The 17,609-nt window shown below is 37.8% G+C and overlaps 1 protein-coding gene across 2 annotated transcripts; it reads right to left on the bottom strand.

The window, feature by feature from the left end:
- Positions 1–2,936: 2,936 nt before the first annotated feature.
- On the bottom strand, positions 2,937–17,566 carry LOC110775621 (uncharacterized). 2 transcript variants are annotated; one of them, XM_021980229.2, is made up of 9 exons: positions 17,277–17,565; positions 16,962–17,189; positions 16,761–16,882; positions 16,496–16,556; positions 9,089–9,229; positions 7,458–7,565; positions 5,776–6,004; positions 5,446–5,697; positions 2,937–3,659 (listed from the first exon to the last, which is right to left on the bottom strand). In XM_021980229.2, exons 1-9 carry the CDS (start codon positions 17,460–17,462, stop codon positions 3,577–3,579), a joined length of 1,410 nt encoding a protein of 469 aa, XP_021835921.2. In that variant the 5' UTR covers positions 17,463–17,565; the 3' UTR covers positions 2,937–3,576. The 2 variants fall into 2 exon arrangements, with proteins under 2 accessions (XP_021835921.2, XP_021835922.2); XM_021980230.2 differs by lacking the exon at positions 7,458–7,565 and having other exon boundaries at positions 17,277–17,566.
- Positions 17,567–17,609: the final 43 nt, after the last annotated feature.

Genomic DNA, 17,609 nt, shown 5'->3' on the forward strand with positions numbered 1-17,609 from the left:
ACAGTCCGTAGTGCCTATCATATGGTGATGCAAAAGGAGAGTGGTGGAGAAGGATCCTCTACGAATGAATGTCACAAGAGCCTGTGGAAGAGAATATGGCGAGCTGAAGTCCCCCCAAAGGTGAAGAACTTGGTCTGGAGAGCCGCAAAGGAGGGGTTACCCACCATGGCAACACTTGCCAAACGCGGGATCCCAGTCGACCGCATGTGCCCAAGGTGTGGTGAGGCAACAGAAACTACAGTACACATGGCCCTCCTATGCAGGGAAACCAAAACCCTATGGAGACTTTCTCCATTGCGGCTCGAAGTGAGAGAATGGCAAGGTAGCTTCCTGGAATGGTGCATTGAGTTTTCTGAAAAGTGTGTAGAGGATAGAGCATGGGACATGGCCATGATGTTCCTATGGCAAAACTGGAATGCCCGAAACATGTGGGTGTTTGAAAGGAAAAAAACAAATGAGAAGCTGTTGTACGACAGAACCATGAGACTAATTGGCGAGTACGAAGCTGAGAATGCCAGAATTACACCCCAACAGGGAACCGGTAGCACAGGGATGGAGAATGTATGGAGACCACCAGATGTGGGCAGATGGAAGATGAATACGGATGCAGCTCTAGAAGGAAATACGGTGGGGATGGGGATGGTGATTCGTGATCATGTTGGAGATGTGGTAATGACAGCTGGAAGTAAGATGGAGGGTGCAGCAACACCATTGCACGCAGAAGCCATGGCAGCACGGTTCAGTATGCGCTTTGCCTATGATGCTGGATACAGGAGCATAATGTTGGAGACTGATTCTTTGAATTTAAGCAGAATGTTACAAGAGAAATGCAAGGAGCAGACAGTCACTCAGGTGGTTGTAAACGATATCTTAGCATTAGCCAGCAAATTCATTAAATGTACCTTTCATTTTGCTAAACGATCTTGTAACATGGTGGCACACACCATGGCTAAGGCTTCCCTATCTTTCGAGGAAGCACTAGTCTGGCTAGATGAGTGCCCACCACACATTGCTCCACTCGTTTTGGAGGACAAAGATTCAATGAACTCATAAGCCACAGAGCTTTTCCCGTCAAAAAAAAAAGCAACGTTTGTTAGTTTCACGCATGCTGATGCCAACTTTAATCATTTATATCTTAAATTCTCTTTATGCAAAAATTATAAAAAGTTGATATTTTGAAAATACACATTGAGACGAATCTAACAAAATCCCATATGACTATGTTTTATCTTATATAAAAAACAATACGAATAGTCAAAGTAAATTATATGAATAGTGGCAAAAGTTCAAACGTTGCGAGTATTAAAAGACGGAGGAAGTACAAATTATGAATTAAGTTTTTAAATTTACTTTTAACAAATAACACGGCAAGTCAGCAACTCCTTAGTTGCGGTCTTTTAATCTTATTTTATTTAAATAAACACTTCGTAGTTTTTATCCCGTGCGATGCACGAGTTTCTTAATTTAAACATTCTGGTATATCATTTATTTATGTAATATAAAGTAGGATACGCAAATTTTGAAGTAATAATTAAAATGTGAAGCATTTGGAATATTAAGAAATTATATTTGGAATGTGAAACAAATAAAATTATTTTTGAAATAAAATGAATGATCTAATTAATTAAGGAGGAGATTGAAAAGGATGAATACAAATGATGATTTAACAAAAAATAAAATAATATAAAATAGATGACACGTGGCAGAGATGATACGTGGCATCACTTCATACAAACATTGTGTTTTAAAATATTAGAATAGAATAGATTTAACCTCGTAACAGGGGCTAAAACGTGCACTCTTAAACTTATAAGAAGTACGTAGTATGTCTTATTACACGATATACATTGCTACTCGTCCACTCTTAAACTTATATGGAGTATGTTTTTAAAATTGTTTTGTAAAAATAACATTGACTAGGTCTTTTCCCATACAACATTAGTTTTATATAAATTTATAGTACTTGATCAAACCTGGTTAAACTTATGCACCTAGCGACCTAGTCTAATCGAAATTTGTTTGAAATTATTAGACCTTAGTTTTATTTAAATAAGGTGAAGAAAATGCACATTAACGCCAAATTTTTCATCAATCAAAACCACAAAAGATCAACCCCTAGCGTTAATAATATAGAACCCATGACTCATGTTACCTATTCACTTACTACACAATGTAAGTGAATAGGTAACATGACTTATTCACTTACTACACAATGTTACCTATTATCTTTTCCAAACGAATATAATAAGTGCTAATAAATGACAGAATTTTTTTTAATAAAAATAGAAATTAATTAAATTATTTATTGCAAAAAAGACATAGTTATAACTCGGGAAATTGCCCGAGCCAAAATGAGTAACACGGTAATTCTCCATGATAATCGATACTCGTCCTGCCTCTACCCGTTCAACTAAAAACGCACACGGGACAACATATTCGAACTCTGCGAAGTATCATTTTCGGCTGTATTTTTGCATGAGAACATTTCCTCTCTTTTTTTGTTAACGTCTACATTAAGATATACATTCATTGTTTATTATTTCTCTCTCATGGTCCTCACACTTACTCAATCATCTTTTCTCAAAATAAATTATCTACCCACTATCGAATATTTACGATAAAAAATTATCACATTCACCACTTGTATCATTATTTTAAGAAAATAAACTCACTTGCTTTAATCTTTATATCGGTCAACATATAACTCCTACAAAAATAGAAATAGAATATTACTTATTCAATTTATAGAAACTGATTAGAATTTATCTAAACTTATTTATATAAGGAGAAAATATTACACCTTAACGTACACCACTTTTTTCATCGATCAAAACCATAAAAGATCAAACCCCTAGCATCAATATACAGAAGTGCTAGAGTGCTAGTGTTAATTCACACGATGCATGGGTGTTATTTAAATAATTTGTTCCTTAGACTTTGTTTGAAAACGTAAATTAGGAAATGATATTTAGTAAAGCATGTAAAGTAATTTGTACATAAAATGGCACCATCAAAGGCTCAAAGATGACGATTCTGCAGCCACCACAAAAGTTAGTAGGATCAGATTACATGATACTTTGTGTTAGAGAGCAAGATAAACAACCATTTTCATACAGAATGTGTAAATGGTTATCAAATCGTATTAGACCTAGACTGTGTACTCTAGCTATTCCAGTATTACTGTACTGCGCTATCTATTATTATTCGAAGCAAGTTAAACTCAAGTGTCGAGCTGTGGTCTTTCTGCAATCATATCAAACCACCCATCAGATTCAAGTGTTCAACAACATAGAATCACGGCTATTTCATGGTACAATAAACAAGTTGATATGCTTGGTAACTGCTCCATCCTCCATCTCAGGCGAGTAGACAAAAGCCTCAGAACCATAAAAGGTTACAGAGATGAAGATGAAAGCGATGTGAAACCCGTTTTTACATCTTTGATTGGTATTTGCCCACCTCCAAGCCTCAATTATGTTGATAAGAGACATCCAAAATAACAACGAACCTGAGTTGAATAGGCAGAGCACCAGAGCTGAGAGGAATGACAACTTAATCATCCATTTTCATTCTTTGTCAATCATGCTTGCATTTGCAAACCCATTTTCTGCTCACAATTATTGTTGCACAAACCAGTCCAGAAAATGCAAGGACCAACACTGCAACATTCAAGGTCAAACTTAAGTCACAAGCCACCAACGGAAAATGTATAAACAATCGTGACAAGGCAACTCATTTGACATCCTACCTATGACATATTGGGTCTTGGGATATCATGCACAATCTATCCATCAGCATGTCAACACCCACAAACACAAAGGGAGAAAAGAGGCTCAAGCACAAAGATAAGGTGTGATCTTGATATGGTCTATCAACTGAGAGGGATATAATTGCAAACAATTTCAGGAGTTATTTTTTCCGGGTTATCAAATTTGTGTACTTAAAGTGCATATCTTTTATCCTCAACAGATGTCATAACTGTGAAAATAGTAAACATATGAGAACCATGTTCGTGTTACCAGCAAATAAAGTGAGACGAGACTCATGAAAGTTTGTGATAATCCCCTTTGATATAATTTCTATAGACTGAGCCTAAAAATATGACTTGTATATGCATAAAGCTTTGAATGAGTAGGACTGTAGGAGATATGGACATGGGGCATGAAGGATGGAATTATGAGCATCTTAAAGCTAAGAATCAAGGACAGTTCTCAAAAAATATCTTTCAAGACTAATCAATCTCTCGACTTGACATGGACACCTAAGGTAGGGTATGTTCGGTACCACTGTCTGTTTTGTGTTTTAAGTTTTTACAAAACTGAAACTATTTTTGGTTTTGCTTTTGCTTTTGCTTTTTTACAAAACCAATATAAAATGCAACATGAAAAACTATCATCTCTAGAATTTTCATATTCGGTTCCTCCGCTTCCTTCGTCAAACACATCCATGTCTCACAAGAAAACCCCCAAATACATATAATTCTTTCGTGATCTTTAATTCTCTCGTGATCATTAATTATAAGAATTGTTAATTATCCAAGACCCCAACTAAATTGGTATAATACAACTTTGCTTATTCGAATTAATATTTTACTTTTTTGGAATTCACTTTAGCATGACTAGCAACCACCATTAACACCAACTAAGGGCTTCCATTGCCAGCTCTTAAAATTGAACATTTTTTTTAAAACTCAAATTTAATGTACAGAAATCAAATTAAAAGAAAATGTATTATAAGTGTGAAAAGCAAAATATTGAGGATCTTGAAGAGGTGGTTTAGGTTCTGGGTAAGCTTGGTAAATCACATGATTCCTAGACTCCTAGTTCATGATGTAGATCTTGTAGGTCGTAATGAAATCTTGTCTCCGACTGCTGCTCGACCACTTTTTGGAGCTTTCTCAGCAATGGCAGTGAAGGAATTGCTTAGTACCATCATCAATGGAGAAGGAACGGAAAGGAACTGTTGATAAATTATGGGAACTTGATTTTGGAGGAGAGGGAACATGAGAAGAGGGAAGAGGGATTGGCAAAGGAGAGAGATAGTGCTCGTCTTCCGGATTTTTTTTCTAAAAGCACTTTTAGTGGTTTTCCTGTTAATAGTTATGATTTTGTTTATACAGTCAATAATTAGTTTTTTTAATTGATTCTTTTTTGTTTTTTATTTTCTAAAAGAACACGGATATCACGGAAAACAAAGTGATGTCGAACACCGCATTAGAAATCTCCAAATGTGTTCCATCTCCACTGAAGAGTTTCCATTTTCCAGAGTTGTGAATATATATTAAACACTTAGTTTCAGACTTTTAGGTACAGGCGTACAGCCGAAGTGCTTGGGCCTTCTACTATAGTAGAACAAAATGGTAATTACATATAGCTGGAAGTAGAAAAATAAGAAGAGAAAATGTTTGAGACACTATCACATGAATGAAAAATAGGTGTAACATACCAGATAATGCGCAAAATACAAGAATGGCCAAGCGGTGTCGGACGATCCATGGCAGATCAACTTCAAGAGAGCAATGTTTCTTCCTCGAGGCTGATTCGTTGATGGCAGCTAGTTCCAAGTTTCTTTCTTGAATATCAGATAGCAGGATCTTCTTACTTATGACTGGTGACCCATTGATATCTCTAACTTCGACTTTCAAAAACACGGGATCGGAATTCCAATGCACCTCAATGACACCAAAATTGGGTTGCCCTGTACAAATATCATGATGAGATCTTGTCCATCACCCGCCTTAAATTATGGAACTAACAGCTGCCAAGACAAATTTACCATAAACACATGACTTGTATCTGCAATTTTGCTCCACAACTCTCGCTGTAGTTGGCAGACACCATGCCATCAGTCTCACTAAGAAATGCAATGATGGTGGGACTACCCCCTCAATAGATTGTGTCAGCCCACTTGAAGTAATGTCATACAGTGGATATCCAGTAGCACAGTTATATTGTGCAATTTCCGCAAAATGGACATCTCCGCTGATGAAAAGAACACCGTCCCTCTTTACAAAATAAAGATGGTCAGGTTAAGGGAACAAGCACTTTTATCAATTTAGACTCATTTCCAACTGATTTTTGAAAACCATCAATACTTTTCCAGCAATAGTAATAAAGAAAGACATTGCGTAGAGCCTAAGCATAAAAATTGGTCTTTGGATCCTATGGATATGTAATGGAAAATTTGTCAAAAATAACCTTCTAAAACACAAACTCTGTGACACACGGAGTAGCACATTTTTTTTTCTTTTTTTTTTCTTTTTTTTTGTGAGGAAGTACCTTATAAATAAGTTTTTATTAAAAAACAGCATCTTATCACCAGAATCCGGCTTAAAAGTCAAACATGGGCTGCTGACACTTGTTTTTCTCTCCTTTTTTGCACGTGTTGCACACTCTCCAGCCCCTCATCTTCTTCTCTTTCTCCCTAACATCAATCTTCCCCTCATTTTCTTCTCTTTCTCCCTAACATCATTCTTCGTCTCATCTTCTTCTCTTTCTCCCTAACCTCACCCCATTCTTTTGCTCTACCTCCTGATGATATCATGGAAGCCCCACAGTCAACCTCCTTCATATAACCTCACCCCATTCTTTTGCTCTACCTCCTAATATTATTTTTATTGTTTTCATCTTCTTCATGTGCCACTAAATCTTTCTCCGACTTTAATCTCAAATAAGACCAAAATATTTTTACCTAAGCAGTCACCTACAACAAAGTACCCCTTAAATTAAAATACCTAGGGAACGTAATCTTAACAATATATCCTTCACCAAATGATCTCCACCACATCTAAATATCAATATTTTGCCAAACGTTTAAAAAGAATTACCCTTTTTATTTTAAAGGTCACAGTAGTACAGTACATAATTACATATATATCAAGAGCGCTTTGAAAATCTTGGGGAAACATATACATTTGCCTATCCTAAAATTTCTTTGGCTGGACTTTGCAACATTATTTTTGAGGGGCCAAGTAGTGTTTCAAATTGGTAGAAGGAGATCCTGGAAGAAGGAGAAGAAGAGCAAGTTGTAGATGGAAGAAGAAGATTAGGAGGAGAGAAAGAGGTAAAGAGTATGTCTGCATGTGAGAGGAGAGCTGAGGAGACAAAAGAAAATAAAGAGAGTGTACTTCATGCTCAAAAGATGATGAAAAGGCAAAGGTCAACAACTGCAAAGGTTTTCTACCGGACTTTATCACAAAATAAAATAAAAATTATTAAAGGTCAACAACCGCAAAGGTTTTCCAAGGTACTTTATCACAAAATAAAATAAAATAAAAATTATTAAAGGTCAACAACCGCAAAGGTTTTCCAAGGTACTTTATCACAAAATAAAATAAAAGTTAATAAAGGTGTTATGTCAACTAAAAGGTTTTTTTTTCCCAATAAACGCAAAAATACATCTTCTTATGCTAGCAGAAAAATATCATGTCAAATTTCAAAGATCGAGAAAGTTGTCACCTTACTATCATTTATTAACTGAAAGAGGTGTTTCCTCTCTTTTGGAAACCGTCCCCAACCTTCGACAGTAAAGAAAGGACTAGTAACAGCTGAATGATTTGATAAGACCTAAATGGAAATGAGAATAAAGTTAAAAGTCAATGTAGCAATTTCCACATCATCCAACTAACAAGGAGATCAATAAGAAATAAAATTTCAATCTTAAAAACAATAACAATAGTAATATGTGTACTTCATTTGTTCCACAATGAGTTTCACCTCAGCCTTTGTGAGTCTGTGACTCACAAAATTGCGAGTCACAGATTATTAGGTGTACATTAATTGTGAGACACAAGGAATAATAACCACAAACACAGACACACACACACACACACACACACACACAAAGCTGATCAGAGGAGGAAAGTATTTCAATACAACACAAAAAAGGGAAGTGGAACAACTAAAAGAACGGAGGAAAGTATTACCAATCTAGGTTTGTGAAGGAGTTGCGAACCCCTCCTTCCTCTTCCTTGCTTTTCTTACTCCTCCTGTGAGTGGTCGAGAAAGGGGCCCTAGATTAAGTTATACTAATGAGGGGTTCAAAACTTCAAATACTAGCATTACTACTAATACTTTCACTACAACTGTTATCACTACTTTATGATTATAGTTGATAATTTTAACCCCAAAGAAGGAAGGTACTAAGTAGAAAATGTATCTGCGTGGGTCTGTCAGATACAACCTTTTCACCGGTTTCACTAGTTACTGCTAAGGCTCTGTGCATCTTTACCTTCCTAGACCCCCTCTCCCCTTTATGGAATTTACTTTAGTATTAGTCGATGAACGAAATGTTGTTAAAATCGCGATTTGAATTGTAGAATTTTACGATTTTACGATTCAAACATATGCAAACGATTAAATCGCAAGTAAATCACAATCTTAATCACAAGTACAACCGGTAGAATCTGATACAATCGTAACATTGTACATAGTCTTACGAATCTACCCAATTCTACAAAAATGTCTATATAGGCATTTAAGAAGATTTATAAGAAAATGAGGTAAGCCTGTAAAATATGTTCTCTTATTTCTTGTAACTTAACGCACTAAAAAACTACGAAAACCCATTGGAAAAGCCTATGTATTCTTGATACTTTTGAAAACACACTTTTTTTGAGGGGAAGATTATAGTTGTTAATTAAGAGGAATGAATGGTTAAAATAGTATAGGTGAAGTTTAATGAACATATAGGTATAAGGTAATTTATTGCATACATATGAGCTTTTAGTGTTGTTCAATTGTAAAACTGGGTAAACACTTGCATATTTGGCCACAGATCTTATTTCCACCAATTTGGTAGAATCTTACAATTCTACGATTCGATTTTACGGTTCGACTCTGAGAACCCCTTCTGATTCAAAGCAGAATCGGCATTTTAATAACATACACACTTTTGCAACCATAGTCTCAACTCTCAACAAAGGTGTTGCAGTCTACACAAGCACAAAGAGATTCCTCATCTTCCATTAAACACCTTAATCAGATCAGAATGATATGATTAAGGAATACTCATTAATAATTGACCAACAAATTTTCACTTAATGAAGTACCAGTACGCTAACAAAAAAAAGTATAATTTTCTATAGTACCTGTACAGAGGAGCCAATAATGGTAATGGCTGTTGGTGGACCATAGAGCTGTTTCTCCAACCATTCCCATTGTGAACTTCCCAAAATACTCCCATCAATTGATAAAGGATCTCTATAGTATCTAGTGTCAAGGAGAATGACCTGCACTTTCATAAAAGTGAAAACTGAAACAAGGCTAAAACAGCAAAATATGAGATATTATTAATTATCAGAATTGAAAGAGGAAGATAGCAACACTTCTACAGATTTAGACATGTTGCCTTGTCTACATATTACTCATGTGAACAGGTGTGAAGGAACTGTTTCTCACTTAGAATTTGAGTATGAATCAGACATCTCGATCACTATTAACTAATAAAGTCCTTCAATAGACCAAAGAGTTTCACCACAAATCAACAAATACTTTGTTGTTTCTTCCGCTGGAAATGCATTATGGGATTAATAAGTACACCATGATTTTAAAACCATGTTATCACCACCCAAGAGGAGCCAAAGATTCATTTCCGATGTCCATTTCCGATGTCCATTCCGAAGGAGCCAAAGATTCACTTGTTCTTTTGGTTGAAATGACTCTTAATACCTCTTCGCTTCCTTTCCATGAAGTAGAAGATGGTTGTCCCGTTGTCCCTTTTGGGTCAATTGGAAACAACCTCTCTGCAATTGCAGGGGTAAGGTTACGAACGTCCGAACCCCCCCCCCCTACCCCGCTTTTTGCGGGAGCCTCTTTGAGGCAATGGGGTAATTGATAGATGCGTTTTTTATATAGTTTTTACCCCCGTCCCAAGGGCACTTTTGTTCTCATTTGAGCTCTTCGGAGCCAATTTTTGTGCTAATGTGCGTTATGAAGTTTAATTAGTTGCAGGACCGCCCTTTAATGATAATTGGTCTTTTGAGACTCATTTCTATTGTTCCTAGACGACTACACACACCCCGAGCAAGTACGGGATATTTTAGCCAACTTTAAGGGGCCACAAAAGGCAAACTAAGCCCAAAGAAGTTAGGCTCGGGTCGAAGACTTCAAAGCCCGTGGAAAAAGCCTAATTGCACCGAATACCGGTGGCCTCGGTTTCCCAAAACGGTCGTTTTTCGGATCATGGAGATGTACCATTTGCATTCGCATTCGTCCGGATTTGGAAATCCGGAGGCACCGATTTTGAAGACAGTGGAATCTGGAGCAGGCATAGCGGTTTTCAGTGCTTTCCCTTATTTTGTTCGGTTTTCTTTGTGCGTTTTAAGGGGAAGCTATAAATATTAACTTGAGTTTTTATTAGCGGGGACCTATTATCTTATTATTCAGCACTTTTAGCTTTACTTAGTTCTATTTTTACTCTCAAACTTGTTCCAAATACATTTTATTGTTTCAATTAAAGTTCGAAGCTTTCGTTCAATTCGTCGTTCATATTTCCGGTATTAATTCATTTCTTGTCTAATTATTCTAGATTAATTATGTTTTCATTAATATTGATTGTTTTATTTATGTTTAGCATGTGTGAGTAATTTTAATCTAAGGTTTTAGGAATCCATGAACTAATATGAAGGGATGAACTACTATTGCTAATCGTTGGTATTGTTGGTTGATTTCCTATTGATTAATTTCTTTTACTATGCGATTAGATTTGCGCAGGTTTAATTGTATTAGTCTAGCAATATCAAGTTAAGATTTGAGAAATGCAATTTGATGTTTAGGCTTGTTTCAATTGGTAAAATCGGGGGTTAAAACATAGCGAGAGCATGCTAATTCCAAATCTAGGATTAGTATCGATCCGAGAGAACATGCTAGTCTAATTAATCGCTTTATTGATTATTAGTGATTGTTTATCATCCTGGAATATTGTTTATTGGTGAACTTATACCTTAGGCCTTTTATTAACTGATTTATCCCTATTTAGTTATTGTCGTAGTTTAATTACTTAAACCAAACCAATTTTCTGTTTCCAGATAGTCTAGACCTTGTTTTTAATAGTAAAAAGAAAGCTAGTTTCCCTTTGGATACGATCCCTACTTCCCTTACAATATTTTAGTTGGTGAACGTTAGGTTTATCTTTGATAGGAGTGCGATTTAACATGTGAATAATGATAATGATAATGATGTTATCACCACCCAAGTTCTGATAATATCCTGAGATGCCAGCTCAAACAGCATAATGAACGGATCTCCGACAACCTTGTGTCAATACCAGCCATTTTTATACCTCTGTACACTGGTCCCTGCCGTCAGCAAACATCATATTGTGCCAAAAGTATAGCATCATCTTTGCACTACTCCTGAACACGCTTCGTGAAGTCTGACTCCGGGATTGAAATGGCAGCAAACATCTCCTGGGATTTCGTACTCAAAGTATCCGGCACAGAATTATGTCAACCAGATTAGTAGCCCAAATTGGCTGAACATAATTGATCAGCTCTTGACACTTATATATTGGGTATGCACTTGAGAAACAGCAGCCATATTCATAACAGCACTGGCTACAACCATTGTACAAATAGTCAAATACCATAAAACATCAATGTTGGACTTTGAACCAATGACAAAAAGATCCCCTTATATAGTTTTTCCAAAACTCATGAAATCTACACCAACTGAGGTGCATCAACCATGAGTGCAAATTTTGTGGACGAGGCCAACCACAAGAGGCGTCAGCCGCGTCAAAGATTTTTAGAAAACTAGAACAGTAAGTGCCAACTTATATGAAACTTCAATTTGTATTGTTGTATCGCACGGACAGAAGCCAAAGAGGCTAATAGTTAGGTAAAGTGGGAACCATGGCCTCATTAGAAGGCTAAATTGGAAGTGCTTATTAGAAGAAGGCCTAATCTAGCTCTACATTTGATCCCTTGATGTTCAACTTAATATTCTCAAGTATCTCTCAACGCCTAATGAAAATTATATAATTCAAGAAGAATGTGGAGAAAACATCCACCTTGAAGATCCATGCAAGGAAGATCAAAAACAAAACTCATATATCCACTCACACGATTAGTAAAACACTGCAAAGTTTACATGGTTTCCCTTGTTTTAGAAATATATGTGATCAAAATACCTAGAAAAAAAATTTGAAGAGGAGTTTGGGAATCAAAATGGTACAGTGGTACTGTGGTACCTCGTGTCTATAATGTTATTAAATATATCAGATATGTATAGGTTATGACTTGTGCTAGCAAGATCAACCAGTATGTGGAGCACCTTATTTTTAACAAGTCACGTCAAGTTCAACATTGAGAAGGCCAAGTGTTAACAAGGCTCTTGCAGCATCCCATGCCAATAAAATATTAAGCGTTTGATTTGAGATTTGTTACAGGGTTCTACAAGATTAGCAGTGATACTTCCGCCTCTTTCAAAAAATGGCCCCATTCTTGTAAAAACATCACCGTCAAATGTACTCGATTCCACCAGTACCATGTAATCATCGAGGGAGAACAAGAATTTTGAAATGTTTTTACAAAATCACATTTCCTGTTGGCTTACAGCTTACATGATGATAACATTTATAGGTAAACCCAAAATGAGGCTGAGCTTCCTTGGAATCAGGGACCTTTGCGCCGTCTTGGTACTGATCTTCTTCCAAATCTGGGGTGTAAGTTTCAGCAACAATTTATCCCCAACGCTGAACTCCAAAGGACGCCTCACTTTGTCAGCGAGTGTGCGAGTTGACGAGCTGGGCGACTGAGTAGCTAGTCGGGCAGTGTGCAACCCTTGATGGGCGCGCACACGTGCAGGGTGGGCGCACGGCACACGTGTGGGCAGTTGGCATGCAGTTAGTGAACATATGCATTTGATAGAGACAACGCATGGCAATTTGGATGGATCGCTGAGTCAGCGGCGGTTGAGGATTAACGGATAAGATCGACAGGCTGTACAAGGCAGTTATGCTATGTGATTAAACTCATAATAAAGTGTCGTTTAAGAGTTGTAACTGCCGCCTAGAGAGGGGCTTGTCTCTCCCATGTGCCTATAAATAGATGACCTTGGGGGTTTGTAAGGCATCCGATTCCTCGGTTATGCATATACGCTTGTAACGCTGCCGGAATCTCCCATATAAAATATGTATGTTGTTGCCTTGAGAAATAAAATGCTAGTCCACGAAATAATCTAAGTGTTCGTACTTGTGCAATTCTGCAATAATGTCTAAGGGTCAAATACCCTTCTTAGTCATTAGAGTAGACTGATTTAGAGTGTACGTTCTAGAGCCGCACGGCGTGAAAAATTCAGTATGTGACAGTTGGTATCAGAGTCAGCTTTACGGCTTTCGTCGTGGTAGTTTATGTCTTATTCGAAGAGGAAATTCAAGAAGGTAGCTCGTCCCATTGCACCCTACCTTCGTGAACAGAAGCGGTTGAAGAAGGAAACGCTTCGTGAGTACGAGAAAATCTTTTTCCAGTCGTCGAAGTCCTTAGACTATACTTTGGATTTTCTGTATCTGGGTTACGATTATTATCAAGTGCATATCGGTAGAGAGAACACAATAGTTCGCGGTGGCTTCCATTAGTCCCACCGGATTGGCATTCTTTAAAAGTTTGCAAGAAAGGGAAAATCCAAAGAAGACGATGGCCTTGAAAACTGCCGAAGTTAACAAGGCAAGGATCCAGAGAATAGAAGAATGTTTGGGAACGTCGGGTGATGACGAATTGCCAGTTAACACTGTCCTTGATTCGATTCAACTCATTTCAAATCGATTGAACGAAATGAATGGAATGCTGCAGACCCTTGGCGAGAAAGCGAGGATTCCCCGACCGGAAAACCGGAAAAGGGATATGGAGGTAGATGTTGAATTGAACTTCCTCCAAGAGAAAATGACAATACTTCGCAAGGCGGTAGGCTCGACCCCCGATAATTCCTCTCACCATCATGATCGTAAGAAGATCCCAGAACCAAAGGCTTTTGATGGATCTAGGGGCTCCAAGACCCTAGAGAATTTCATATGGGATGTTGAGCACTTCTTCAAAGTCAGTAAGAAGAAGGAAAGCGGGAAGGTTGATATTGTTGCGTTGTACTTGTCCGATGACGCAAAACTTTGAGGGTGGTCCCGCCAAGAGGCAGACCGAAGGGAAAACAGAGAGGAGATAACTACTTGGGACGTAATGAAGGCTAAATTACGCAAGCAGTTCCTCCCCAACAACACCTCTTGGGTCGCTCGTGACAAGTTGAAGGATCTCAAACGCACGAGCACCATCCGTGAGTATGTTAAGAAATTTATGTCTTTAATGCTTGATATTACTAACATGTCCGAAGAGGACAAGTTGTTTCAGTTCATGTCCGGTTTGAAGCCTTGGGCCCAGAGTCCAGACCGAGTTGAGAAGGCAGATGGTTGAAGCTCTTAATTCTACGATTGTTGCTGCGGAGACCCTTATCATTTGGAAGATCAACAGTGGGTCCGATGGTAAGGAAAAGGGGAAGGAAGTTGACCGGGATCAAGGCAAGAAGCAGAAGTTCAATAAGAAGAAAGGCCACAATGGTTCCCGAGAAAAGTCCGACTATCAACGTTCTGAAAAGGACCTTCCCTCCTCCAGCAACGAGAAGGCCCGTTTCAGTGATGGTTGTTTCATTTGCAAAGGCCCCCATATTGCCCGAAACTGTCCCAAGCGTCAACAATTGTCCCCACTGTTAGCGGATAAAGAAGACAAAGAAGAGACCCCAAAACGTTAGACACGGTTCCTTGATATGAACACTATTAAGGTGCTCAATGCCATGAATGTCGAGCATCAGGAGCCCGTGGGTTGGTGTGAATGGCAAAGATATTCTGGCTATGATCGATACTGGTGCTACCCACAATTTTATCAAAGATGTTGGTGCGAAGAAGTTGGGTTTGCAAATTCAACCCTCTGGAGACACAATGAAGACGGTTAATTCCGCTGCTCTTGAATCAGTGGGTGTTATCAAGGATGCCCAAGTTTCCATCGGTTCATGGAAGGGGAAAGTAGACTTGTTGGCTGTGAAGATGGACGATTACGATGTGAAGATGGACGATTACGATCTGGTCCTTGGCAACAAGTTCTTCAACAAGGCAAAGGCGTTGGTTGCCCCTCACCTTGGTGGAATTCTGATTGGGGACGAAACTTCTCCTTGTTTCGTCCATGCTAAGTCTTCTTCTCGTGGTTCCTCTTCTAATGGAATGCTCTCAAGTCTCAACCATGCAGGTGTGTAAGGCCTGAGGAAAGGTGAACCAACATTTTAGGCTGCTTAGGTTGAGATGAAGAAAGACGTGTATGTTAATGTGCGTGATGAGATCGCGGTACTGCTGAAAGATTTCATTAGTTTGATGTCGGAGGATCTCCCTAAAAATCTTTCTCCAAGGCGTGTTGTAGACCATGTGATCGAGTTGGAGCCTGGTGCAAGGCCTCCTCCATGGATGTGTGGGCATACAAGAAAGGATCGTTTGAGGAATGAGATTATTAGGAAGAAAGTAGAGGTTGCACCGATTGAGTTTAAGATGATGGAAAATCGTTTAAGATGGTTTGGACATGTGAGCAGAAGACCAAGTGATGCCCCGGTTAGGAGGATAGAAGGGGGGCAAAGTGATAGAATTGCAAGGGGTAGGGGAAGACCTAAGAAAACTTGGAGGAAGGTGATTGAGCACGATATGAGCTTTCTTGGGATTGAGGAAAATATGGCGTTGGATAGGACAGAGTGGAGGGAGAGAATATACATTGATAACTTCAGTTGATTTATACAGATTTCATGTTTTTGTTTCTTTCTATTTTTTATTTTATTTTTATTCTTATCTTTATTTTTATTTTATTTTTAAAATTCTTTAATTTTTTTTTAATTTACATGCTATTTTGAAATATACTTATTTTACTTATTCATTTATTTTAAACTTTACTTATTTTTATTATCTCTTACAATATTTCTTCTATAATATATATACATTTTTCTCTTATCTTACTTTCATTAATTCCACTTTCTCTTCCTTGTTTTTTTGACGATCTCCTACGACGATTCATGTTAGCCGACCCCAAATCATGTTGGGACTAAGGCTTTGTTATTGTTGTTGTTGTTGTTCTTCTACTCTTGTTTAATTTCATTTTTGAAATGGAACCATCTATCCATATACTAAACTGGTGAACTCTAGAAACTTGGATTGTACTATTTTGAAGGTTCTAGCCTTCTAGGTACTATATCTCTTCCCTTTTGCGTCATAAAAAGCCATTGATATTTTTTTTTAAAAGAAGGTTTATAAGTCTGGGTACCCTGTGACCCGACCCGGGTTAATCGGGTACCCGGTTTTAAAGGGTCGGGTCATAGGCCGACTTATCTACTACCCGCGAATTCGGGTACCCGCTAATGAACACCCCTAGTTGCATGGCCCTCTACTGCTGTAACTTTTTTTCCTTTAATTTCCAAGACTTCAATCGGTTCTTCTTTTCAACAAAACAAAAAAATTACCCAGGAAAAATGAGTAAAAGTACCTTAATTTGCCTGCCAATTGGTCCAAATGTGTAAGATGTATAGACACCAGCTTGCTTTCTCCTGTCCAGTAAATAAAGATGCAATGACCATAAGTGAATAAGAGTACAAGTTTACATAATGATATGTTTTCGCAACAAGTGCCACAAAAGGCGCGAAAGTTGTAGAAATCGATAGTCTTTGAGGATCAATACAATGTGGGAATTCTGCAAGGAATGTGACAATAAATCAATAAAAAGGTTCATGTAATGGTAAACACAAAATCACCTGGGACTATCTAAAGGTTCATCCAAGAAATCAAGAAGAAGCCTTTGATTGGTATCCTTGGCAGCAAACTCTTTGCCGGCATCATTCAATCCATAATCATGATCATCCCATGTTCCAATAACCTACACCAAAATTACTAAAATTAGAATACTCTATACAAAACAAACAAACAAAAAGAACATCCTAAAGTACTCTGTATACCTTGGTATGGTTGCGGAGACGAGAATAACCTGGATGATTCTTAGCCATGTTGAATTTAGATTGCATTTCATGTTCGGAAGAAGGGTAAAACCTAGGAACATTTCGCCAAGGTCCAAAAGTGCGTTGTTTTCCGAATAATCGAAAAGGGCGTTTATTATCTCCATAGATATTGTCTCCTAACCAAATAAACAATTGGGGATTGAATTTATTGATTGCATTCCATATTATCTGCATTTCAATTCCAAACAATTTTTAATTCATACTCACAATTTTAATTTGTTATTAATCTATAAAAGGAGAGAGAAAGAGAGAGACCTGGGGATTGGTTTGATGAGAACAAGAGCCGAAAGCAATTCGGGAGACGGGAGCTTGAGTGTCGACATGGGCGGCAGGAGCACCGGCGGTGGTGATTAAGAAGCAGCAAATGAGGAAACCTGCCGCTTCAGACCGCCGTGGAATACGCCAGTTGTGGCACCCTTTCAATCGGAAAAAACCCCACATTCCAATTTTAAATTTAATCTCAATTTCGACTTCAGTGATGATAGATCAGAGAAAATGAGACCATAGAAGAGAAAAGAGAAAGGAGGGAGTAAAGTAACCGCTTTTTCAATTCTGTTTTCTGAAATGCATAAAATATTTTCTAACTTG

Source organism: Spinacia oleracea, chromosome 5 (genome assembly GCF_020520425.1).
Source record: "Spinacia oleracea cultivar Varoflay chromosome 5, BTI_SOV_V1, whole genome shotgun sequence".
Lineage (NCBI taxonomy): Eukaryota > Viridiplantae > Streptophyta > Magnoliopsida > Caryophyllales > Amaranthaceae > Spinacia > Spinacia oleracea.

What these genes read in the sequence shown, in the direction of transcription:
- LOC110775621 (XM_021980229.2), bottom strand. Translation starts at nt 17,462, where the DNA reads ATGTGGGGTTTTTTCCGATTGAAAGGGTGCCACAACTGGCGTATTCCA. An exon ending in GTCTCCGCAACCATACCAAG is followed by an intron (nt 16,883 to 16,961) that starts GTATACAGAGTA and finishes ATTTTGGTGTAG; the next exon opens with GTTATTGGAACATGGGATGA. An exon ending in TGTATTTTGCGCATTATCTG is followed by an intron (nt 3,660 to 5,445) that starts GTATGTTACACC and finishes TGAATGTTGCAG; the next exon opens with TGTTGGTCCTTGCATTTTCT.